Source organism: Bos javanicus, chromosome 13 (assembly GCF_032452875.1).
Source record: "Bos javanicus breed banteng chromosome 13, ARS-OSU_banteng_1.0, whole genome shotgun sequence".
In the NCBI taxonomy this organism is placed as follows: Eukaryota; Metazoa; Chordata; class Mammalia; order Artiodactyla; family Bovidae; genus Bos; species Bos javanicus.
This window is the reverse complement of record NC_083880.1, coordinates 76,815,388-76,840,529: the sequence shown is the minus strand read 5'-3', so window position 1 is coordinate 76,840,529 and position 25,142 is coordinate 76,815,388. Positions and strand designations below refer to the sequence as shown.

General features: G+C 52.8%; 1 protein-coding gene across 2 annotated transcripts in view; it reads left to right on the top strand.

Moving 5' to 3' along the window:
* The window catches only part of PREX1 (phosphatidylinositol-3,4,5-trisphosphate dependent Rac exchange factor 1), a 181,610-nt gene that overhangs the window by 119,481 nt on the left and 36,987 nt on the right, over positions 1 to 25,142 (top strand). For both annotated transcript variants that reach the window (XM_061437890.1, XM_061437889.1), the window contains 8 exons: positions 1,922 to 2,055; positions 7,970 to 8,088; positions 8,672 to 8,821; positions 9,214 to 9,361; positions 15,783 to 15,883; positions 16,299 to 16,402; positions 16,549 to 16,598; positions 18,690 to 18,765. In XM_061437890.1, coding sequence (XP_061293874.1) covers positions 1,922 to 2,055; positions 7,970 to 8,088; positions 8,672 to 8,821; positions 9,214 to 9,361; positions 15,783 to 15,883; positions 16,299 to 16,402; positions 16,549 to 16,598; positions 18,690 to 18,765 — 882 coding nt within the window. The remainder of the gene's footprint in view (positions 1 to 1,921; positions 2,056 to 7,969; positions 8,089 to 8,671; positions 8,822 to 9,213; positions 9,362 to 15,782; positions 15,884 to 16,298; positions 16,403 to 16,548; positions 16,599 to 18,689; positions 18,766 to 25,142) is intronic.

The following is a 25,142-nucleotide window of genomic DNA, read 5'->3' as shown; positions in this document are numbered from 1 at the left end:
CGCTCCTGGGTGTTGAGTGTCTGGGGAAGGAGATTCTGTGAAGAATCCCGGCTCTTTCCTCCCTCAGTTCATTTCCAGGCAGAGACAGCATCTTGTCTCTTGGTTTCTTGCTACTCTGTGATCTGCAGGTTTGTAATGAATTTCCCCTAAAATAAACACTTTCGTGCCATATCCCCTGGGCCTCAGTGTCAGGGGCGCCACCAATGGATGGGGCCTCCATCCTTATCTTGATGTATTTAAAGTACATCAAGCACTTAAAGTTGGAGGCTCTACAAAAGAGAGATTTTAATGGTTTAAGTGAGATAAAAATCTTGGGATTTCCCTGGCAGTCCAGTGGTTTGGGCACTGCAAGGGCACAGGTTCGATCCCTGGTCAGGGAACTGAAATCCGGCGTGCCGTGCACTGCAGCCAAAACAAGAACAGCAACAAAACAACCAGCCCAGCGGTTTATTTCTCAGTAGTGATGCAGGCTGGGGGTGGGGCGGCCCTGCTCCATTCGGACCCTGGTCCCTTCCAACGCCGTCCTCTGCCGTCTGCTACAGCGGGTCCTGCCACTCTGGCCACCTTCCATCCTAGGCAAGAGGAGATAAGGGAGGAACGGGAGGGAGGTGGTTTTCTCTCAAGAAAAGGATGTAGAAGCGGGGCACACTGGCTAGAATATCGTCACAGGACCATGCCTGGCATGAGGGATGCTGAGACGTGGAGTCTGTGGTTGGGCAGCCACGTGCCAGCTGAAACCACCTTTCTCGGACGGAAGAGGAGCATGGGTCTGAGACTCCCCCCTCCCCAGGGGCCCATGCCCTCCACGGTCTCTTTCCCGCTTCCTCTCTCTTTTCACTGTAAGATCTCTCTGCCCCGGGCCCTGGTGCGCTCAGAGCTCCAGATGGACCTGTGTGGTCCTTGGCTCCGCGTCCCCCTTCCAGCAGGGACCTCGCCCCATCCGCATCCTCAGCCTCTTTATCTTCGCCGTCCTCCCGGGCTCCCCAGCGCCTTTCCTGATCACGCTGCTTGAGCCCCACGAGAGTTCAGTGCACTCCACACACACCCAGCATCTTGGTTATTTAGCACAGATGACCAGGTAGAATTCAGGAATGGTTCCCATCGCTTCTCACACCTGCAGCTAGAGGGGGTGCTCTCAGAATCCTTCCCCTGGTGGTGTTCACGTGGGGTTGGTCACTTGTTCTGCAAGCATTTGTTGAGCACCTACTGTGTGCCAGAGTGTGTGGGAGGTGCTAGAAGTACAGTGGCAAATGGTTGATAGATGCTTGATAATGCTTCCTGTCCTTAGGAAAGTGGCATTCTTTATATGTATATAATGAATTCTGCCAGCATTTAAAAAATATCTATGTATTTACTTGGCTGTTCTCAGTCTTGCAGCATGCAGGAGCTTTCGGTGTGGTATGCGAACTCTTCGTTGCGGCGTGTGGGATCTAGTTCCCCGACCAGGGCACGAACCTGGACGCCTTGCCTGGGGAGCTTGGTGTCTTAGCCACTGGACCACCAGAGAAGTCCCAGAGGTGGCATTCTCATGGAGGAAATAAAGAAACAAGTCAAGACACAAATAAATAAGGGAGGAGGGGATTGGCAAAAAACCAACTAAACAAAACACAACGAAACCTATAACAAAACACTGCCTGGGCCGTGTGGGCTGAGTGAGTCCTTCCACCTCGCCAGGTCCCAGGTCCCCTCTCTGAGCGATGGTCGTCTCTGTATGCTCTCCTGCCAGCAGAGGGAAGCTGTCGATTGGGTGGTACTGTCGATTGGGTTTCTGTCTGCTCACCTCCAGTGGTGCATTGAGATTTTGGGGGTGTGAGGGAGGCAGGGGCAGGTCTGTCTCTGGAAACAAAGAGGGGTATCCCCAAGGGCTGTCTCCTGGATTCACCAGCTCATGTACTGTACCCCTGCCCTGTTGCTCTCCTAGGGCTCCAACCTCACGGACATCTGCACCCAGCTCCTCCTGCAAGGGACTTTGTTAAAAATCTCTGCGGGCAACATCCAGGAGAGAGCTTTCTTCCTCTTCGACAACCTGCTTGTCTATTGCAAGCGGAAATCCAGGTGAGTGGCTGGAGGCGGGGCCAGGGCTGCCTGGGTGGGTCAGGAGGCTGGGATCTGGTTGCACTCTTGACAGTTTCTCCTGGGGCGCTGGGCCTCCCTTTTCTCCTCTGAGTTGAGAGATTTGTTCTCGATCAGCACTCTCCAGGAATATAGGTTATTTAAAATTTTCTAGTAGTCGCATTTAGAGAAGCAAAAAGAGGTAGGTGGAATAAATTTAGATAATATATTTTATTTACCCCAATATATCCCCAAATATTATCATTCTACCTAATCAGTTTAAAAAATTGAGTGAATAGGTATTTTGCATTCTTTTAAAAAATGTACGCTAAAGCTTCAAAATCTAGTGTGTCTGTTACGCTTACAGCTCGTCTCAGTTTGTGCCAGGGACCTTTAAGTGCTCAGCAGTCACCCGTGGCTTGTGGCTGCTGTAGTGGGCAGTGTAGGGCGAGGCGGTCATGGGAGTTTGGAGATTTTTTTGTGGCACTCGCATCTTGTGATTCTAAGATCCAAAGATAGATGGTTCGAGGGGAGGGGGTCCTTCTCCTGTTACATTTTTTGAGGTAAAGATAGTGTCTTCGTCATCTCTGTGTCTTTCATTGGAGCGTCTTAAACTTTGCAGAGTGAATGGACGGGTGGATGAGTGGTAGACCGATGGGGATGGACGTTTGGTAGGATGTGCGGGCAAATGGGAGGAGGGATAGATGCCTAGGTGGAAGTTTGGGAGATTAATGGATGTAGGTGAAGGGAGGCCTGGAGGCAGTGCTTGTGAATGCGTGTATGAACTGATCGGTAGACAGATGAGTGAGTAGATGAATGAGTGAGTGGTTGGAGTTTAGGAGCCTGCTGGATGGAGGGATAGATAGTTGGTTGGGGGAATCTATGTTTGGGTCGTTGGAGAATCAATATGAAGACATGATGGGCTGGCAGAGGTGTGTTTAGATGAAAGTTGAGCTGGGCCTTTCTAAGTAAATGGGTAGATGGATGGATGGTTGGATGGTCATAAATTGGGAGGCTGGGTGGATGGTGGAGATTTAGAGATTGGTGGATAGATGGTCTGTTGGATGGGTGTGTTGAAGAATGATTGGTTGGTAGTTGCCAGAGTGGCTAGTCCCTGGTGTGGAAGGTTGGGTGATTGGATGGCTGCGTTGATGGAGAGATGAATGAATGAGTGGACAGAGGGAAAGTTAGGAGACGGAGGGGTGGGGGCTTGAGTGGATGGTTGGATGGACGAGTGGGTGGGTAGGTTGGTGGGCCAGGAGAATCTCTGCCTTTCAGTTTTCTCGCTGAGGAGGTAGAGAACCGTCACAACTGACCAGTGCAGCCTATTTTGAATGAAACTTCTTCCTGCTACATTGCTACGGGACAAAATAGTGACTTGCCAGAGGCTTCTTTATTCTTTTATCTAGCAAAGGCTGGGGCTGAGGGGAGGTCCAGATCTGGGCCTTACTCTCGGCATCACCTCCGCTTTCCTTCTTGGTTCTGGGCTTCTCACTTACTGTCTCCCTGAGCCTCGTTTTCCTTGTCTGGTTCTGCTGGCCTTCTAAGGTTGTGGTGAGGAACTGTTCCACAGGATGAGTGAGGGGTGTTCAGTGTGGGCGTGGGGAAGCTTCTCATCGTCCTCCTTCAGCAGTCTGACCTCTCTGAGCCTCAGTTTTCTCTTCTGTAAAATGGGGTTGATTAAAAAAAAGTTACAATAGTGTTTGGTTAAGAGCCGAGTTCCTTATTATTTCTCTAACTCTGTGACTTTGCCTCTCTGGTTCAATTTCCTCATCTGTGGAATAGGTTGAATTATCCTGTACTCCACAGAGCCATTTTGAAGGACAAACCTGTTAAGTTTGCTTGGCGCATAGTAAGTGCCCAGAACGAGTAGCTGCTGTTACTGATTACCTCCACAGGTGACGAGTTCCTATTCAGTGTGATCCTGTGAGTGCAGCTTTAGCACACAGTAGGCACTTCGGCCACAGGCCCCTCCCTCTGCCCCCTTCCCTCCTTGTTCTGGGGCTTGCTCCTTCTGGTCAGAGGCCTCCGTGTCCTTCCTCACCGTCTCTGCGTGGCTGGGCCATGTGTCTCTTTCTCACTGATGTTTTCTTCCCTCTCACTCCCTTGGTCTGTCTGTGACTCTCGTGTCCTCCTGTCCCTCCATCAACGCTGCCCTCTCCTCCCGCCTTGCGCCCTGCCTGTCCTCACTGGGGCCCTCCTGAGAGTCCTCCTTCGGCAATGCCAAGGCCACGGCCAGCATCCACCCGTAGCCCTGCCCACAGCACCTCCCCAGGCTGTCTGAGGCAGGCCCTTTTCCCAGAATCCGGGGGTTTAGAAAACAGCACGTCCCTTCAGGCCCCTGTGGGCCCCCAGCCCAGGCCGAGTTTACTCAGGCTTCAGCCACCCCCACGTGGGCTCTTCCTCCGCTGGAGCCAAAGCAGCTGATGCTGGTGGGGCTGGACCCCCAGGGGGCCTTCTGGGGCCGGCCCTGTGGCCACACGAGCTCTTGTAACGCCGTTTCCGGCCTCAGGCTTGCGAGTGAGCGGGGCCGGCTGGAGGCAGAGGGCACACGTCACCCGGGAGAAGCTGGCAGGCTGCCACCTTTCCTGCACTGGGTCAGGAGCCCGAGGGCTGGGCTCTGAGAGGTCTCGGAGGGGTGGGGCCATCAGCGGTGGATGGAGCTCCCGGCCCGACCCTGATGTGGTCCCAGGAAACGCCCGACGCTGGTAGCTGTCTGCCTCTGGTTATGGCTTCACCAGGCACCACCAGTCCGGGTCATGGGTCAGGAGAGGTCTCTGACTCAGGAGTGCTTCTGGTCGGATTCAAAACTGGAGGCTGTTCAGGCCTTCCCTGGTGGTCCAGTACTTAGGAATCTGCCTTTCAACGCAGGGGACGCAAGTTCCATCGCTGGTTGGGGAACTAAGATCCCTCATGAGGAGGGGCAACTAACCTCGTGTGCCTCAGCTGCTGAGCCCGCAAGTTGCAATGAAAGATTCCCCAAGATACAGCGAAGATCCTGCCTGCTGCAGCCAGGACCCAGGTGGCCAAATAAATACGTATTAAAAAAAATAAAAATAGAGGCTTCTCGAGTGTCAGAAGTGGAAGGGAGAGTTTTAAAAACTCACCTCCCGGTTCTTCAGAAGAGGAAACTGGGCACAGAAGAGCCAAGTCTCCTGTGTCTCAATGTTCGTTTCAGATCATGGAGGCGTCAGCGGTGTGTAGTGGTTGAAAATGCAGAGACGCTGCTGCCTGCTCGCTGTGTCAGCTCTTAATGCCTCTGTTTTTCTGTCTGTTTAGTGGGGGTGAGAGCACTCTCCATCTCATGAGGTTGTTTTTACAGATCAAGGTAAAACACATAAGGTGGCTGGAATGGCGCCTGGAACAGGGTGTGTAGAGTAGGAGAAATCTAAAACCGTGTCTCCCCTTGGTTTAGTCACACACAGCTCACGCTTCACTTGGGTCTGAAACAAGATTCTTCATTTTATTTAGGCCGTACCACGCGGCATGTGGGATCTTAGTTACCGACCAGGGACCAAACCTGTGCCCTCTGTGCTGGGAGCGTGGAATCTTAACCATGGGGCCGCCAGGGGAGTTCCGAGAGTCTTCCTTTTCATTGCAGCATCTGTGCTGGGAGCGTGGAATCTTAACCATGGGGCCGCCAGGGGAGTTCCGAGACTCTTCCTTTTCATTGCAATGTCTGCTCCAGACCTTTTTCTCCTTGAGTCTTCTTCATTCCTAATAAAGGGCACCACCATTTACTCAGGCTGTGAGGCCAGAGTCTTAGCTGTCCTTCATTCTGACCTGCCTTACCCCCTCATCACCAGCAAGTGCTTTGCATTCTCTTATCAGACGTTGTCTAGAACCCCAATGTGATTCTGATAAAAATTGCAGGAGGGAGGTTGTGTGTCTGTGTACATAAATGATTTTTAAGTTTACATGGAAACACAAACAAAGACAGCTAAGACAGTTTTGAAGGAGGACAAAGATAGAGGACTTTGACTCCTGACACCAAGGCTGCTGGAAAGCTGCTGTAATTAAGATAGTGTAGTTAAAATGGTGTAAAATCAGACAGATTAATGGAGTGCAGTAGTGAGTCCAGAAACAGACCTACATGAAAGCAGTCATTTAAGTTTCAACAAAAGTACCAGTGTGGTTCTGTATATGGTGCTGGATCAGTTTGATAACCAGCGGGAAAAAGATGAGTCTTGACCCTTCATACAATATACAAAAGTCAACTTCAGATGGATCATTGATTTAAATGTGAGCAATAAAACAATAAAGCTTCTAGAAGAAGGCATAGGAGTCTGTCTTCATGACCTGGGGGGTAAGCAAAGATTTTTAAATTGTACAGAAAGTATAATTATAAAGGAAAAATATATTTATCAGACTACATTAAAATTAAGAACTTTTGTTCCTCGAAAGACAACAAGAAGGGAATAAAAAGCCAGGCCACAGAGGAGGAGAAGATCTTTGCTATCACTTTGCAAAGGACTCGTATCCATAATATGTAGACCAACTTTGGCCTTCTGCCTATTTTTATAAATAAAGTTTTATTGGCAAATGGCCATGCCCATTCATTTTTGTGTTGTCTCTGGATGCACTCACGCCTCAAGGGCTGAGTTCAGTAGTTGTAACAGAGACCATATGGCCCACCCAGCTGAAAATATTTACACGCTGGTTCCTTTTCAGAAGAAAATCTGCTGAGCCCTGTTATAAAGCATTGAGAAAAAGACAGCCCAACAGAAAAACGGTCAAGGGACAGTCATTTCACAAATGGAAGATACCAGATGGCTAATAAACATGAAAAAGTGCGCAGCCTCATTACTCACTAGGGAAATACAGATGACATCTTTATTAGAGACACTCCTCTCGGCCACCAAAATGGCCAGAATGAGAAATTCAGTACCAGTTATGGAGACTGTGGAGCAACTGGAGTGTCTGTATGCCGCTGGGGGTGGGATAATTGTTATGGCTTGGCAGCGTCTACCAAAGCGAGTTGTGTGCATTCCTTATAACTGAGCAATTCAACTCCTAGGTAGATAAACCCGAAGAAAGGCACATGTATGTTCTTCTTAAGACACACATGCCAGAACATAAGGCACAGCACAAGACTGAAGCCAACCCAAGTGTCCGTCACCATCACCCTGTGTGATTCCATGAATGTGAAGTTCCAAAACAGGAAAGTGAACCCAAGAGGTTAGACATCAGGATAGTGGTTAATCTTGCAGGGGGTAGGAGCCAGAAGGGGGGATGATGGAGAGCTTTGGGGGTGCCTCCTGCCCTCCCATAGTGGAAGATGTAGTCTCAGAGACTACGTCTTGCTGCAGCCCTAGCACCTAGAATAGTGCCCGGTAGGTATTCTCTCAATCACCTGTTGAATGCATGGGTGGGTGACTCCCCCAGTCCCACCTTGGTAGCCTTCCTAGAGGAAGTGCTGGTCAGATGGTTTGTCAAGTGACTAAGTGGGTGTGTGGGAGTCCCCCTGAGCGAGTGACTCAGCGGTGGGTAGGTAGATGCAGATTTCTCCATGTAGAAATGGAGGTCCTCTCCATTCTGGTTTTCTTTCAGGCAGTTCCTGTTGTTAGACACCCTGACAGCCTCTACCCATTTTCTAGCCTTAGAAGAGTGGGGTTTCTATTGGTCCTTATTGGTTTCACATCCACATCTCCTGTTGGCTCAAAAGTAGCTCTGGGAAGTCAGCAAGGTTATTAGCCCATTTTCCAGTTGAGGAAGCTGTGGCTGAGAGTGGAAAAGAGACTTGCTCAAGTCACCCCAGCACCAGCCAAAATGCCACACTTCTGAGCCAGTTCCTGCCCTGCTCCTGTCCCCGGCTGTCCTTTCTGTGCCACTGTCCTGCACCCGATCACCCTGTTGAAGATGACTGAGGCGCGGGGAGGGGACGGGTAGGGGACACTGACTTCCCGCTGTCTTTCAGGGTCACTGGGGGCAAGAAATCCACCAAGAGGACCAAATCCATCAATGGCTCCTTGTACATCTTCCGGGGTCGAATCAACACTGAGGTCATGGAGGTGGAGAACGTGGAGGACGGGACAGGTAGGCCCCGCCCACGCCCTGCCTGAGCCCAGCCTCCCCACTTTGCTGTGCGGCGTGGGCTTCTCACTGCGGTGGCTCCCCTTGTGGTGGAGCACGGGCTTCGGTAGTTGCAGCCTGTGGGCTCAGTGGTTGTGGCTCCCGGACTCTGGAGCACAGGCTCAGTAGTTACGGCACACACCAGCTTAGGTGCCCCATGGCACGTGAAATCTTCCCAGACCAGGGATCCAAACCATGTCCCCTACATTGACGGCCGGGTTCTTAACCACTGGACCATCCTTAAAACTAGGGTTTTAAGCAGCCTAAAGTGCACGAAGGAGATGGGCAAGGAGGCAGGGAAGCACCGGGGGAGACTTCTTTATGGGCAGGTCTTCCTTGCCCACCAGAGAAGAGATAGGAGAGGGAGCATTTGAAGGGTGGTAAGTTCAACCCCCAAACCCGATCCCATTGAGGTCTCCACTGCCCTGTCTTCCTGGAGCAGGCAGGGCTGGTCCCATGACCTCACTCATAAGCGTATAATGATGAATGTTGAGTTATATGGCTGAGTCCCTGCTGACCCCCTCCCTTTGCCTCCTGCCCCCGCTAGCGGATTATCACAGCAATGGCTACACCGTCACCAACGGCTGGAAGATCCACAACACGGCCAAGAACAAGTGGTTTGTCTGCATGGCCAAGACGGCGGAGGAGAAGCAGAAGTGGCTGGATGCCATAATCCGCGAGCGGGAGCAGCGCGAGAGTGCGTGGCCGGGGGCTTTCTCAGATCCGGGAGCGTATATGGCTTCCCCCAGTCTGATCCCTCCTGTCGAGTGAGAGCTGTGTCTGGGGACAGGGAGTAGGGTCCTTTCCAGAGAGATCGGGGCCACCTGCCAAAAAGCAGGTCTTTGAAGGGGTAGGAGCTCTGAGACTGTGGTAACTGGTGGGAGCTCAGCTTATCTGGTTTAGCCCACTAGACAGATGGGAAGCCTGAGGGCTAGTGGAGGAGACTTGCCTAAGGTCGTGCCAATGTGGTTGGTCGTCCTGGGATTCTTGGCGGTCGTGGGGGGTCAGCTGGGGACAGGCTTTCGGGATCCACAGGCCTGTCCCCTGGGCTCTGGGCCCAGCGCCTGGTACTGACCGTGTTTTCCGTAGGCCTGAAGCTGGGCATGGAGCGCGACGCCTACGTCATGATCGCAGAGAAGGGGGAGAAGCTGTACCACATGATGATGAGCAAGAAGGTGAACCTGATCAAGGACCGCCGGAGAAAGCTGAGCACCGTTCCCAAGTGCTTCCTCGGCAAGTGCGTGCCTGCGCCTGCCCTCCCCTGGGTCCCTGGGCCTCGGCTGCACTCACCTGGCTCTTCCCAGCTCTGCCCCGTCCCCCAGGAGCCCCCCCTGGGCAGAGCCACTCAAGCACCCTAAATCCTTATGGAACAGCCCTTGGCGGTCAAGCGTAGTGAGGTCCCCTTATGAGGTCTTTCAAATGTTTTTGACCACAGCTCACTGCAAAATGTAAAGTTGATATTGTGACCGGGTACACACATACGATCCATTAATTGTATGATCGAAGCCAAAGTTTCATAGAATTTACTGTGCTTTATACACTCTACAAGTATTTGCGTATTCTGTTCTACTCATTTCTTCATTTCAAAAATACTGCTGCTGCTACTGCTGCTAAGTCGCTTCAGTCGTGTCTGACTCTGTGCGACCCCATAAAATTGCTTTCACAAACTATGAGTGGATTGCCCACCATAGATTGAAAAATGCTGCTGTAGCATTTAAGCAAAGAGAGGCCCCTGTAGCTATTTCAAGCAAAGAGGTATTTAATGCAGAGAGTTGATTTCAAAGGTTTTGGGAGGGCCGGAAGAGCAAATGTAGACCTTTGAATTAGTCTGTTCAGATGCCCTAACGAAGTCCCAGAGTCTGGGCAGCTGAAACAACAGAGATGTATTTCCTCACAGTTTTAGAGGCTGGAAGTCTGAGAGCGAGGTGTTCGCCGGGTGGGTGTCTGGTAAGACCTCCCTTTAGGAGATCCATAAGGGGAGGGAGGTCTCCCATGGCTTTCAGTAGATAGGGCCTCCAATTTCTCTGTTTGGGAACTACATTATTTCCTAATAATAAAATGTTATTGCCCCTGCCCCTGTTTTATAACCGAGGATCAAAGGGCCAGAATGCAGGTGATTTGGGATTGGATCCTAAACCCAGGTTTAAATCTCATTCACTTGGGGGAGCGGGCTGGGCACTGGGAGAAGCGGAGGAAGAATTGGAATCCCCGTAAAACCAGCCAATTGTTCCCAGGCCCCTCTGTGTGTTAGACCTGGTGGTCACGCTCTGGAGAGGGTAGGAGAGTGCCTGGGGCCTCACAAAGCTTCTGGGGAGAGAAGCTTGCCTGTGAGGCTGGGGTTCTGTTTAGAATTCATTAACTCTCATCCCACTTGCTTCTCCAAAGCTTTTGGGGAGGCCTGGGATAAAAGCTGCTGGAATTATTCTGCTGTCATAGACCAGGGGAGAGGTACCTTGGTCTAGGGTGGTCACCGTGAAGATGGCGGCAAGTGTCACATTCTGGGTCATCTTGAAGGTGATGGCATTTGCTGACAGGGTGAGGGAAGAAGGGAATTAAGGATTATGAGCACCTGGAAGGATAGATGGCTGCTTGCTGAGAAGTGGCGGGGGAGACGCAGGGAGGTTTCAGGGGGCGGGGGTACAGCCCAGGGGACATTTGGATGCTTATATAGGGACCGGCCCCCAGATGGAGACGTCGACTTGTTAGGTGGATATGGAATCTTGACTCAGGGAGAAAAGTCTGGATTAGAGACCTAAGTGCAGGGCATGTGGGCGTTTAGATGGTTTTCAAAGTCATGAAACTGAATGAAATCTGCAAGGGGATGAGTAGAAAGAGGGCAGGAAAGAAATGAGGTAGGGATTGACTGGGCCCTGGGGAGGAGGAGCAGCTATCAAAGGAGAGGAAGCTGGCAGAGAGGTGGGAGGCAGGCTGGTGAGTGCGGTGGCCTGGAAGCCAGGTGGGGAAAGGTGCGGAGACTTGGAATCGTGGTTTGGACATGTTAATAAGGTTGAGATGCCCTGTAGACATTTGCATATTGACAGATATTGAAACGTTGTTGGATGGGCAGTTGGAGAGTGTGAAGCTGGGGCTGGGGGGTGGGGTAGGGGTCACGGCCTGAGGCTTACGATTGGCCTGGCAGCAGCCGGGGGTCTTAGGGGTTGTTGGGACCCTGAGAGGTGGCAGCGATGCCTTTGAGTCGGGTTTTGCCCTCAGGTCAGGGACCCCACTCTGTGTTCCCTGGGAGGCTCTGTGGAGGGGTGAGTGTGGGCCCGAGACCTGCGGGAAGCCAGGAAGGGGCAGCCTGGCCGGTCTCCATCAGCTAATCCCCTAATCCCTGGGCAAGGAAGGAGGTTTTTCTCTTAGGAGAGGTGTGCTTCCGGCCCCCCAGGGTCAGAGGCCCTCCCTGCCCCTTGCCGAACCCTTCGAAGAGCTTAGTCCAGCCGGGATAACCGGTCTGTGATTAGAGCTTCAGCAGTGTTTTGTCTCCTTAGGAAGGATTAGGGAGATTTCTTTCATTGCTCATTTGAAACAGGGCCAGGACTGATGACTGTTTATCATCGTGCTAATGGAACTCACCTCCCTGCACGGCTTTGCTCTGCTCCCAGCCCGGGGCCGTGGTCTTCTTTCTTCCCGGCTGACACCCAGATCCCCTCAGGTGGAAGGAACCAGGAGCCCTAGGGACATGGCCAGGCAGCCTTTCTCCGCTCCGCGTTCGGCCACGTGGCCGTGCCTTTTAATCTTCACATGACACTGTGGTTTACTGTCATTATCAGTGCACGATTGCTGTTAGTTGCTAAGTCATGTCCAGCTCTTTTATGATCTCATGGACTGTAGCCTGCCAGGCTCCTCTGTCCATGGGATTTCCCAGGCAGGAATACTGGAGTGGGTTGCCATTTCTTTCTCCAGGGGATCTTCTCAGGCCAGGGATCAAGATACCCGCGTCTCCTGTGTTGGCAGGTGAATTCTTTATCCCTGAGCCACCAGGGAAGCCCCGTCAGTACATAGTAGGTGATAAATAGTGACTTGCCAGGCATTGCTGCAGACACCCCCCTGGAAGCATTTCAGACCATGGAGTCACATGGGTGAACATAACCCCCCCGACCCCCACCCCCAGTTCCTGCCCTCATGGAGCTCAAGGTCGTGGAGCAGATGAGCAAGAGAAATGGGACTCTTGTACTGAGAGTGAGTGGACACTGGGTCTCAGCTCAGGGACTTTCCTGGGAAGAGTGTCAAGGCGTACCTGTGTATCCCCTGTGCCCAGCCTTGGATTTGACATTCAGTAAGTGAAATCCATGTTTACTGGGTGCATGATATAGTGGGGCAGGAATGAAGAGCGACGAAGGCTGATGCATGCTAACTCTCTGGCTCCTGCCCATGTAGGCTGATCTGCTCCCTGCGTCCCCAGCACCCCCCACCCTGCATCCAGTTCCATCTTTCTGGAAGACTGGATCTCGCTGCTCCTCGTGCCCTGGCCCCCATCAACTGGCAGACCACTGGTTTCCTTACTTCTCACTCAGAGGCTGATCCTCCCGCCTGTACTCTCTTCCCTGCGCCCCGTGGAGGCAGACGATGCCCCCCTGACCCAGTGCGCTTTGCAGACGTGTTTTCCATAAAACTTGGTATTCAGTGTCCACATTTAACAGTTGGGAGATTTCACAGGAAACACTGGATTTCTGGCTTCTCTTGAAAAGTCATAAGATGCTTTAGTCTCCCCATGTGGACATGGTTGGCCGCCCTGAGTGGCTGCCGTCTCCAGAAGTGCTGGCTGGCTCAGCAGAGTTTCCACCTGGCCCTTTTCACTCATTTACGAGAGGTCAGGGTCCCTGCATTAGAGGTGAATGATGTCTGGTTTTGAACCCTGGATCCCAGCTCAAGATTCAGTGTGATTCGAAAATTACTGACAAAATCCAGAGGGTCCCTGAATGAACCACCTGCCAGATGGACCCTTTGGAGGCCCAGAGAGGGACAGCAATTTGCCCAAATCTGCCCAGCAAATTGATCCTCAAAAAAGGTCGAGACTCAACTCGGGGCAGAAAGCTGGGTCTCGGCTCCTCTGTCGTCTGGGCTGCCTTTTTCTGTGCTGGCAGCTGCTGCAGGGAGCTTCCTGTCTCTCCCCAACCCTGGCTGCAGGGCCGCCGGTCCGGGCCAGAGGTGGCCCCTGAGGGGACAGCTGGTGGGCAGCTGGTAGCCGAGTCTCAGCTTCCAAGAGTGGGCACTCCACATCTGTTCGCCTCCCCCAGCTGCTGGCAGCTTTCTTTCTGCCACTGATTTTGAGGACTTGGGGAATAGCACTGGGGGAGGACAGGACTCAGAACAATCTCTTCCCTACTCGGGGCTCCGCAGAATAGATCTGTTTCTTCTACGCTCTCCTTGGCCTGCGCTGGGGCTCCCTGAGTGCCTCGGCACACCCCACTACCTACACATAAGGCAGGTCTTTGCTCCGCCAAATGCTGGAAAGCTAAAAATAGCCCTGCTCCCCTCTGGCCCTGTAATTGGAGGCGGAACAGCTGGTTTCGATAAGCTCCGTGCTCTGGCCAACTGCCACCCGCTTTCATTGAGTACAGATTGCCTCGCGTCCCCAGCTCTCCCCTTTCCTGCTGACTTCCACTGGGCTGAGCTCTGCGTGGAGCCCTAAACACTCCTCTGAGACCTGGGACCTGGGGTCTGGCTGAGCCCCTGCCCCGCTGGGTAGTCACATTGGATTTGTCTCATTTCCTCTGGGCTTGTGAGCACATCTTTCTTGCTGAGGCCTTCCTGCTTCCCCCAGAATGTTCCTTCTTGTTGCATGGCTCATTCCTTCAGTTGTTCACGAGGTTACTGTGCCCTGCTGTGGTTGGGCTCCTCTCCCAGGTGCTGGGGGTGTAGATCTGTGAGTTAGACAACAGGTCTCCATCAGCATGGAGACGACATTCTGGTTCTGGGAGATGGCTGATAAACGCATCCATAAATCTGTAAAGAGTACGACTCCAGTGATGAGTGCTAAAAAGGAAGTAAAACTGAAAGATGGGATGGTTTGTGTGTGTGGGGGGTGTTTTGATGAGGTGGTTGGGGAAGACTTCTTCAAGGAGGTGATATTTGAGCTGAGACCTAAAGATGAAAGAGAAGGGCTATGTGAAGAGCTGGGGAAGCGTGTGTCTTGGCAGCGGGAACAGCAAGTGTAAAGGCCCTGAGGCAAGCAGGAGTCTGGCATGTTTTGTGAGCTGGGGAAGACGGTGAGTGCGGTAAAGCAGAATAAGTGAAAGAACAGAGATCAGGGGACAGTTCACGCAGGGCCTTGGCATCATGTGGGCAGAAGTTGGATGTTTTTTGAGAGTAAGTAGGCAGCTCATTCGGAGAAGGCAGTGGCAACCCACTCCAGTGTTCTTGCCTGGAGAATCCCAGGGACGGGGGAGCCTGGTGGGCTGCCGTCTATGGGGTCGCACAGAGTCGGACACGACTGAAGCGACTTAGCAGCAGCAGCAGCAGCAGCAGCAACAGCAACAGCAGGCAGCTCATTGGAGGGTTTTCAGTGGGAGAACAACATGAGTTGGTTGTCTCTCCTGACTCTCTACAATCATCTTTCTGGGTCCTTATTTATTCCTGCTTATTAGTTTCTTCATTCCTTCTGTCTGTTCACCCATCCAGCCATCATCCATCTCCCACCCACCCCGCATCTACCATAAATCTCTCCACTTACCATTCACCCATCCATTCATGCTTCCCTCCACCCACCTACCCACTAAGCTCCCCAGTCACGTAGTCATTTATCTGTCGAATCATCCAATTATCTACTCACTTTTCATTCATTTGTCCACTCATGTGTCCATGCTCTCATTCCTCCATCCATCCATCCATCCATCCTTCCTTCCAGCCTCCCTTCCATCCATCCATCCATCCATCCTTCATCCATCCATCCACCCTTCCATCCATCCATACTTCCAGTCTACCATCCATCCATCCTTCCATCCATCCTTCCAGCCATCCATCCATCCTTCCATCCATCCATCCATCCTTCCTTCCAGCCTCCCTTCCATCCATCCTTCCATCCATCCATCCATCCTTCCATCCATCCATCCATCCTTCCATCCATCCGTCCATCCTTCCTTCCCGCCTTCCTTCCAGCCATCCTTCCTTCCATCCATCCATCCATCCATCCTTCCATCCATCCATCCATCCTTCCATCCATCCATCCTTCCATCTATCCATCCTTCCATCCATCCATCCATCCATCCATCCATCCATCCAGTTAGCTTGAGGCAGGGCCTGGGGTCTGCTCACACCCACCTCTCTGCCATTGGTCTTGAGGAAAAGCATCTGGCCTCAGCAGGAACACCTGCTTCCTTGTGGCTCAGCTGGTAAAGCATACGCCTGCAATGCGGGAGACCTGGATTTGAGCCCTGGGTTGGGAAGATCCCCTGGAGAAGGGAAAGGCTACTCACTCCTATATTCTGGCCTGGAGAATTCCATGGGGCCATAGAGTCAGACATGACGGAGCGACTTCCACGTTCACTTTCACTTTTCAGCAGGAACCCCGGGCCTGTGGGGTCCTGAGCTCTGCTTCCCCACAGGCAGTTCGGCTGTTACTCCTGAGAGTGGGTGGGATCAAGCCAGTTCAGTGCTGGCAGCTATGGTCCCAGGATAGGGGTGGCCCTCTCAACTGCATCTTATATTTCTGGCAGTGAGTTTGTTGCCTGGCTCCTAGAAATTGGTGAAATCAGCAAGACGGAAGAAGGTGTGAACCTGGGCCAAGCCTTGTTGGAGAATGGTATTATCCACCATGGTGAGTGGGGCCTGGGTCTGAGGGGGGTGAGGGTAGGCAGGTCAGACCTCAGCAACTGTGTGTGGAACTAACCCAGAGGCCATTTCTACTCTGCTGTGCGGCCACCTGTTCCCTGGGCACAGAGTGGCTGCCCTTATAAAACTGCTCACAGGGCTGGAAGATCCAGCACTCACTTGGGGCACCCAGAAAGCAAGGTGGCCTTGTAAAGTTATGGGCGGGGAGGAGAATTTTCTCTCTGTCCCTGCAAAAAATAGCAAGAACCATTGAAGTTTTAGTTTCCAGTTGGAGCATGGGCAGGGGGTTCGGTGAAATTGCACTTGGCATGGAGCCTGGCTGGGTGGAGGGTGAGGATGTGGTGTGGGTTGGGAGGGGCCAGGGGGCTGCACTCGGCCTCACCAGCCCTGGGTCCTTCTAGTCTCTGACAAGCACCAGTTCAAGAACGAGCAGGTGATGTACCGCTTCCGCTACGATGACGGCACCTACAAGGCCCGAAGTGAGCTGGAGGACATCATGTCCAAGGTGCGGACCCTCCGCCCTGACCCACAGTCTAGACCCCACTGCCCCCACCAGCCCCCCCTCTACTCCCCACACCCTCCTATCGGCAGGGATTTGTAGTCCCCTGGAGAATGTGGCCTGATCCCAGACTCCCCCTTTTTCTCTTTCAGGGTGTGAGGCTTTACTGCCGTCTCCACAGCCTTTACACCCCTGTGATCAAGTAAGTTACTCTCTGCAAGCTTCACCTCTGCCTCTTCTCAGCTGTGTGGCCTTGGGCCTGTAACTTAACCTCTCTGAGCCTCGGTCTCCTTCTCCATCCAATGGAACTCATAACTGCACCTACCCTGTAGGTTTGTCTCGAGGGTCAAGTGAGTTAATCTGTTGGGAAACACTGCAGCTTGGTGGTGAAAGGTGTTAGTTCTGGGGTCAGACAAGGCCGAGTTTGGATCTCAGCCTGCGAGTTGGTTAGCAGCTATTTCCCTTTGTGGAATGGGGATGATAATAGGATCCACCCCAGGGCCTTTGCACTTGCTGTCCTCTCTGCCTAGGATGTTCTTTCCCTACATATCTGCTCCCTTCTTTCCTTCAAATGTCCCCAAGTCAGAGGGGCCTTCCCGACCACCTTTCTAAAGTATCACATCTGGAATATACTTTGGTTTTCTTCTTGAAGCTTGTCAGTGGCTGACATACTCTATGTTTATTTCTTGGTCTGTATACTGTCTTGTCTTCCCCCACTGAATTGTACACTCACCAAAGGCAGGGAATTTTCTCACCACTGTGTCCCCAAACCCTCAGCAGCACCCAAAGAGGCGCTGGCCAGTAGAACTTCCCGCATTGGTAGAAGCGCTCTGTACCCGTGCTGTCCAGGACACTGGCCACTAGTCACATGTACTTTCACACTCTTGAGACTGAAGAGTGTAATCTGAACTCTGATGTAACATTAAGTGATTGGAAACCAGCCACATACTGGAGAGTGCCTGTCCGGGGCAGAGGAGCCCTCAGTAAATGTTTGTTGAGTGGTGGTTGAGGGGTGCCTAGCTTCTTTTGCCTCTGTGTCTGCATCTGTGGAATGGGCATAAGCATAGCTCACACCCCTGGGGTTGTCATGAGGAGTGAATCTGAGTGGCGCCGGCACACGGTGAGCTCTGTATCAGTTCCCGTGATTCGTGATTGTCTTTACTGTGAAGCTTATGGTTGTGGATGAAGGGCCGGGAGGGTGATGTGATCCTTAATAGCTGCAGAGGCCTCTGCCCGCTGTCCTGACAGCTCTTACCACCTCTCAGGAGCGGAGGGGCAGGGTCTTCTCCCCTTGGAGGTGAGGCGCAGGGAGCCCCTTTGTGCAGGCCCAGAAGGCAGGTGGGGCTGGCCCGGTTCGGCTCAGACCTCACAGGAGGGGCCCCTCCGTCCGCCCCCAAAGGAGGATGTGGCCAGGCCGGCAGCAGGTCCTGGTTACCACACACGTGCCCTGCTGGGCTCCCCAGCTCCCGAGAAGAGCTCCCCCAACCTGCCTTTCTCAGCCCCAAGAGGGCTGGCTGCAGACACCCATTTGCGTCGGCTTCAGAAGCTGAGCAGTTTTGTGGTTTGGCTGCAAGATCCGCACAACCCTTCATACCACAACTTGGCAGGAATCTTGACAGGTCAGAGCGAAGAACCAGGACTGTCACAGACCCCTGCCCTCTGCTTGGTCCTGACTGCCCACTCCAGCCCCTGGAGAGACGTTTCCATATCGACACAGTTTTGTTACCTTAAGACGCAAGGATGTCAATGATGAAACGAAAGGAAAAAGGGAAGAACTGAAAGTTTCTCTCGCTACTCAAGAGTAAATCAGGTCTCCGCAGGCTCAGCGTTTTTGACGTCTTGGGCTGGATCGTTCTTTGTTTGGGAGCTATTCTGGGCAGTTTTGAGTGCTTAGCAGCATCTGGTCTCTGCCTGCTAGATGCTGATGGTACCTCTGGTCCCCCCCGTCCCCGGTCAGATCATGACAGCCAAAAATGTCAGCAGACACAGCCAAGCATTCCTCGGGGGGCATAGTCGTCCCTGCTGGAGAACCCTAGGCTGGGGAGAGTTCCCAGAGCATTAGAGCTGCCTGAGGATGGGGTTCTGGGTTGGGACAGACCTGCCCAGGTGACTCTGTGAGTGAGGGGCGGGTCTGGCCGGTCTCCCTGTCTGGTGGTCACCCCGGTCCCCCGGCCTCTGACCCGTGGCTGGAGAATGTGGAAGTCCCTGGACCCCTAGCACTTTGAGCAGGGACTTCGGGACTGTTTCCCCTCCCTCCTGTCCGATTGGCTCACGGCCGGCTGCCTCTCCACAGGGACCGCGATTACCACCTGAAGACGTATAAGTCCGTGCTGCCTGGGAGCAAGCTGGTGGACTGGCTGCTGGCTCAGGTGAGAGCTCCCCTGAGCGGGTGTGACCCAGAGCTGAGGGGCTGACCAGGATGTGGGCCTTTGAGGTTTAAAAAGCTTTAATTTTAAATTTTATTGATTGATTTGGCTGCACTGGGTCTTAGGTGAGGCATGCAGGGTCTTTAGTTGCAGCCTATGGGATCTGGTTCCCGGACCAGGGATTGAACCTGGGCCCCCTGCATTGGGAGTGTGGAGTCTTGGCTACGAGACCACGTAGGAAGTCCCTAAAAATTTGTTTTAAATTTTTTTTTTTTTCTGTCCAACTATCTTTTAATTTTTTAAAACATTATTTATTTTAATTGGAGGCTAATTACTTTACAATATTGTGGCAGTGTGGGGCATGCATTGACATGAATCAGCCACGGGTGTACATGTGTCCCCTCATCCTGAACCCCCCCTTCCATAAAATGGTTTTTAAATTGTGGTAAAATACACATAATATGGGCTTCCCACGTGGTGCTGTGGTAAAGAACCCGCCTGCCAGTACAGGAGATTCGGGTTTGATTCCTGGGTTGGGAAGATCCCCTGGAGGAGTAAATGGCAACCCGCTCCAGTATTCTCGCCTGGGAAATCTCATGGACAGAGGAGCCTGGTGGACTACAGCCCATGGGGTCACAAAAAGTCAGACATGACTGAGCACATCGGCAAACACATAAGATGACGTTTACCATCTTAACCATTTTGAAGTGTACAGTCCAGTAGCCTTAAGTCCATTATCACACAGCATCACCACCGTCCACTTCCAGGGCTTTTCCCGTCTTGCAAAGCTGAAACCCTGTCCCTGTTGAACAGTAGCGCCCTGTTCCTCCTGCTGCCCGGCTCCTGGCAGCCGCCCTTCTGCGCTCTCTGAGCTGGCCTGCTCAGGGAGACCCGTGTGAGGGGCCAGGCCGTGTCTGTGCTTCTGTGTCGGGCTTGGCTCACTCCGCATAAGGCCTTCAGGGTTTGTCCATGTTTAGCCCGTGTCAGAATTTCCTTCCTTTTAAAGGCCGAATAATACTCTGTTGGGTGGATAGAGCACATTTTCGCTGTCAGTCAAGGGACAGTGGGGTGACTGCCACCTTGAGGCTTTCTGTTTTAAACATGAGATGATCCCTGGCCCGCTGGGACAAGTTGGTTCCGTCCTGCCACCAAACCGGAGCCTCCGGGTGGAGGCTTGCCAGGTTATTCGCTTCACACGGGTCCCCAGTGAGCAGGGGCTGGGCAGAGTCTTGGAAGGATCTATGAGCCGCTTTTGCTGCAACTTCCCCAAGGCGATTGTTCTGTTGAGGTGCTGTGAGCCATCCTGCCTGCCCGTCTCTTGCAGTTGGTAGCTCCTGGTCACAGCATGCTTATTCTGGGCCGGGGCCCATCTGCTCTTCTGGGCATTGTCTCACTGAGTCCTCCACCCCATTTGCAGATGGGGAACTGGGGTCCAGAGAGGCCAAGTGCCTAGTCCAAGAACACACAGCCTGGCAGCAGCATAGCGAGAACTCGGGTGGGCCCATCGTATCCCCTCGTGCCTCGGTTCTGCAGACGTTGCAGGGAGCCTGCAAGAACTTTCATTCATAGTTTATAAGAAGAATGCACTGGCTCCAAAGACAAGCAGCCGACTGTGAAATTGAAATGGATACATGTTTAAACTTTTACAGAGTGCAGCTCTATGGCAGCCTCATTAATAGTTAAGTTTCCCATTCATAGAAACTTCATTCCATTCGAAAACAACTTACTGCCTGGATTTTCTTTTGCCGAACAAATTCCTGATGATTGCCTAGAAGTCAGAGCCAATCTATGTAAAGGAAAGCCTTCTTGGCGTCAAATAACTTCAAAAGCAAGCTTAGAAAACGCCTTGAAAAAACTTTTTCAAACCCCCAAAATGTATTTAATGTAGGATGTGAGTGCATTTTAAAATATGTTTGCTGGGATGTGGGGCCCTAAAATGTGGGAGGTCTTAAAATGACCTTGGATTTGAATTTATAGAGTTGCATGGCTTGGAAGCACAGAGCTGCTAACCATTGTACTACACCACCCCCTCCATAGGATCCCCTGAAGCCAGCCCAGAGTGTGTGCTTTACTAGCATGGCCTCTTGGGAGGGCTTGGGCCACTGCAGGGCTCCCAGCACAGATGAGACAGCAGCTGATTTTGGTGGGATAAGATCTTTGGGCTGTCAGAGGATGAGGCTGGCAATAGACAGACCGATGAGGAGGCAAATTCAGAACTACAGGCAGGGGAGCACAAGAACTCCCCTGAGAATGGTGTGGCCTCAGGGGAGGCGGGAAATGTCAGGTTTTGGATTTTTTGAAGGTAGACCTAACAGAATCTGCTGTTGGATGGATGGATTGTGGGCGGCGGTTGAGAGAGGAGTCTTGAAGAACTCCAAGGTCCTTGACCAAGCTGGGGAGGCTCAGGGCTGTGACCTGGAGCACTCCAGCAAGGAGGAGAACTAGCCAGAGCAACTTCCTCTGCTGGTTTCTCTTTGTGATTGATGTCAGGCACGGGGAGGGGGGACCTGCTCTTGGCCAGTGCTGTCAGATTAGCTGTGATCCTGGCCGAAGGCCCCCTGGAATAGCCTGAGTCGTTGTCAGTGGGTCCTGAGAATGCCCCACCCCTATCCCCCAGCATCCTGTCGCAGTGGAGGCAAGGGGAGGATGGTGGAGTAAAGTTTGTGGCTGACCCTCTGTCCACTTGAGCAAGCCTCCCATTGCTCGGCCTCGTCTGGGGACATAGGGAGGCTAATTGGAGTTGACAGAGGATGGCTTCCACGAGATTGACCAAAAGACAGCTGGCATCTGGCTCCCACTCAGGGAAAGGGGAGGACGGTATGCATATGGGTCTCTCTGCGTGAGAGAGGTTGGTGACGAGGATGTGACCTTGACGACTGGTTATGGCAAGTCTTCATTAGAGTCATCCCCACCTTGTACCTTGGCAGGAAGGTCAAAAAGAAAACATATAATTGTGTAGTTCAGGAGGGTTATTTTGCTTTGAACACCTCTTCATTTCTAACTTCTAGGTCATTCTGCTCCTTGAAACAAAATGTTGGTTGAAACCTCCTTGATCAGCTGGAAATGCTTGTGGCTGCACATGATAAGAAACTTGACTTGCACAGTAAAGGCGTTTTTCTTTTTTTGTTGTTCCCGTAACTAGACATCCAGAGCTCATGATCCTAGAGCTCAACAATGCCATTTACACCCAGGCTCTTTCCATCTTTTGGTTCCACCACCTTGCCTGCTGCCTCATTGTCATAAGATGGCTGCCACAGCTCCAGATATCGCATCCATATAGACCTATGGCCAAAGGCAGGCAGCAGGGACAGGTGAAGAGAGCTTTCTCACTCTGTGTATTGGGGGAGGAAACTTCCTCCAGTCCTCTCCCTTCCCAAGTGGTCTTCCTCTTGGTCTCATGGCCAGGTGGGTCCCACATATACCCCTAAACCACTCCCTGGGGAAGACAACAAGGATTGCTGAGCGTGGCTTAGAATTCCTTAGAATTCATTCCTTGAGGCTCCCTGCCAACTCCTTGGATGAATCAGAGTTCTTTTAGCTCTGAGAATGAGGGAGGTACTAGTCCTTTGATTGACAAGCTACATATTGCATCAGTTCTGATCTCTGTGTATTATCTCATTTAATCTTCAGAAAAACAGTTGTTATCCCCATTTTACTGATGAAGGAACTGAGGCTCAGGTTTTATAACTTGCCTCAGGACACCCAGAAATGGGGTACTCCTGTAAGATTGGGTGTGTATGTGATTGGGGCTTTCATGATGCCCTGGTAGTCAATAATAATATTAGAAATAATAGTAATACTCCTCTCTATTGCTTATAACCTGTACTGTGGAATCTGAGCAGGGAACACCACTGAGGGGTGGCAGAGGCCTTGGAAAGTTAAGAGCAAATCCAGGGATTAAAAAAATACAAATGAGGACGTGAAGCTTGGCGAGGTTAAGGAGTTGCCCACGGTCACAGCTTGGCCAAGCAGGGGTTTGAACACGGGGACCCCAGCTTCAGGTTTGTCTCTTCCCCTCTCTGCTCACGGTTTTTGGTCCATGTTGCCTGGGCTCCAGCATGCCCCAGGCTGCGGCCGTCAAAAGGAGGGTGGGGAGCAGTGGGCTGGGACAGGCCAGAGCAGGTCAGGCCAGGAGCCAGGTGCTGCGGGGAGGCTGACATCTGCTGGCTCCTGTGCCGGCTCTGCAGAAATGTGCCCGAGTGCCTGCCACGCTGACCCCACGGCCAGGCTGATGGTGATACTGGCAGAGGCGGTGGTTCCAGCGCCTGGGGGTTGGGGTGGCGGGGCTTGGATGCGAGCAGGCAAAGGGCAGTCTGGCAGCTCAAGGCACCAGCCTAGAGGAAACAGGATAAACAAGGACAGGGCAGGAGCCCTGGCCACAACCCAGGGCAGCTCTCTTCCCTTCTTGGAGCCTCAGTTTCCCTGTTTGTAACTTGGAGGGAAGGCCTGGCTGCAAGAGGATTCCATTCTCAAGCTGTGACCTTGGGCCAGTGCTGCATCTGTCTGTCTGTCCCTCAATGTCTTCATCTGCCAAACGAGGTTAATAAGAGCAGCTGCCCCTGGGTTGACCCTCAAGGCCGTTAGTGTGGCTGGAGCCCCCCCGACCAGGGGGCTGGTGGGCCACTCGGGGCAGGGAGACTCAGGTGGTGAGGTTGATTACACTGTGGGAAGAAAATGGGGGCTTGTGACTTTCGGTCTCCCCATGGCTGGTGGGATGTGGGTGGGGGTTTACTCTTCAGGTGGGGGTACACCCAGGGTTGGTGTGATTCACTCCTGAGCAGAGGATCCATCCTGCTGCTGTTCTCACTTTGGGAGCTGCCCCTTGGGTTACCCCAGGGCCCTCTGGGGAGAAGAGGGGAGGGGATAGGCTGGGAGCCCAGGTTGTGAGAGCTTCAGAGAGCCAGGTGGACTCCAGACGTCAGCCTGGGCCCCCCGCAACCCCACCGGGCCTGCCCGCCTCTTGGGCCCCTCACAGCGGGAGGCTATGGCTGTGGATGTGGCACCTCCAGGATGGATGGCAGCCCCCTGCCCCTGGCGGGGCTCAGAGCCTGCTGGCCCTCTAACCGCCAGCCCGGGTTCCCACAGGACAGGTTTGTCATCTATGAGTCAGCCTGGGGCAGTGAAACACGAGGCCAGCGGCTGCCCCAGGCTCTGCTCTGGGGCCTGCAGCTCTGAATTCATTTCTCCTTTAGCTGAGGAATTCCCTGCCCCGCCACTCCGCTGCTGGCCGCGGGCTCTGGGGGGTGTGTGGGATACACCCAAAAGTGCAGGCCTCTGGCCTGGTGGTGTCCGGGGCCTTTTGGAATCAGTTCTCACTTGGACAGTTGTTTAAATGAGAGGCTGTAGGCCCTGTGACCCTCTGAATGGAGTCGAAGTTCATTGACCTGGTTACAAGCTCCTGCATGAGTTAGTCCTTGCTCACCATGTCTTTATCCACTCAGCAGGTATTTATCAAGCACCTACTGTGTGCCAGGCTCTGTTCTAAGCCCTTCGAATTCAGCAGGGAACACAATAGAGCAAAGGCCCTTTCCCTGTGGAGCCGACCTTCACCCACACCCCGTCCTTGCTGGCCATGCTGGCTTCTGTGCTGCAGGCTCCGTCCACCTGGACCTCTGTCCCTGCTGTTTCCTTTGCCTGTCCCTCCCCCCATGCACGCACAATTCACATATTTTGCCTGGATATACTGAGATTGTTTGGGTTGCAAGAAGCAGAAACAGAATCTGGCTAACTTAAGGAATGTTAAAAAGAGATGGTGACTTACTGGGAAGGCCATGGAGCACCCACAGAGTCAGGAGAGACCCTGGAGCCAGGCCTTAAAAGGAACTGGCACCAGGAAACTCCGAGCTCCTCAGGAGCAGGCGCGGTGGGACACTGTCTCCAGGGCACGCTCTAAGGCAAGATTGGCTCCAGCTGCTCCCTGACCTTGGGTTCCTCTGCTCAGGGGTCGTGTTCTGGGGCAGGAGGCATTGCACTGGCCTTGCCTGGACCCCATGCCCTCAACCTGGCCAGGGGTTGGCGGTCCCAAGCCTGGAGGGACCTTCCTCTCACAGCAGCATTCTACATGGGAGAGTTGGCCCTGAAGGCGGGCCCAGCAGGGGCCCAGCACACTGGCCACACCCATTCAGTCTTCAGTTTCGGGTTGGTTGTCACTTCCTCCAGGAAGTCTGAGATGAGCCAGACCCCCGATTTAGGAGTATTTTCAGTTGCGAGAACAGAAAATGCAACTGAACACTGGCCTAAGGAAATGACATGCTGCATATCGGGAGCACTACATATCAAGAGCCTTCTGTCCTTCACTCCGCCACCCTCAGCAGGCTGCCACCTTGATCAGGACATGGTCCTGCAGTCCCTGCATCACTTCCTCATGTAATTTTATCCCA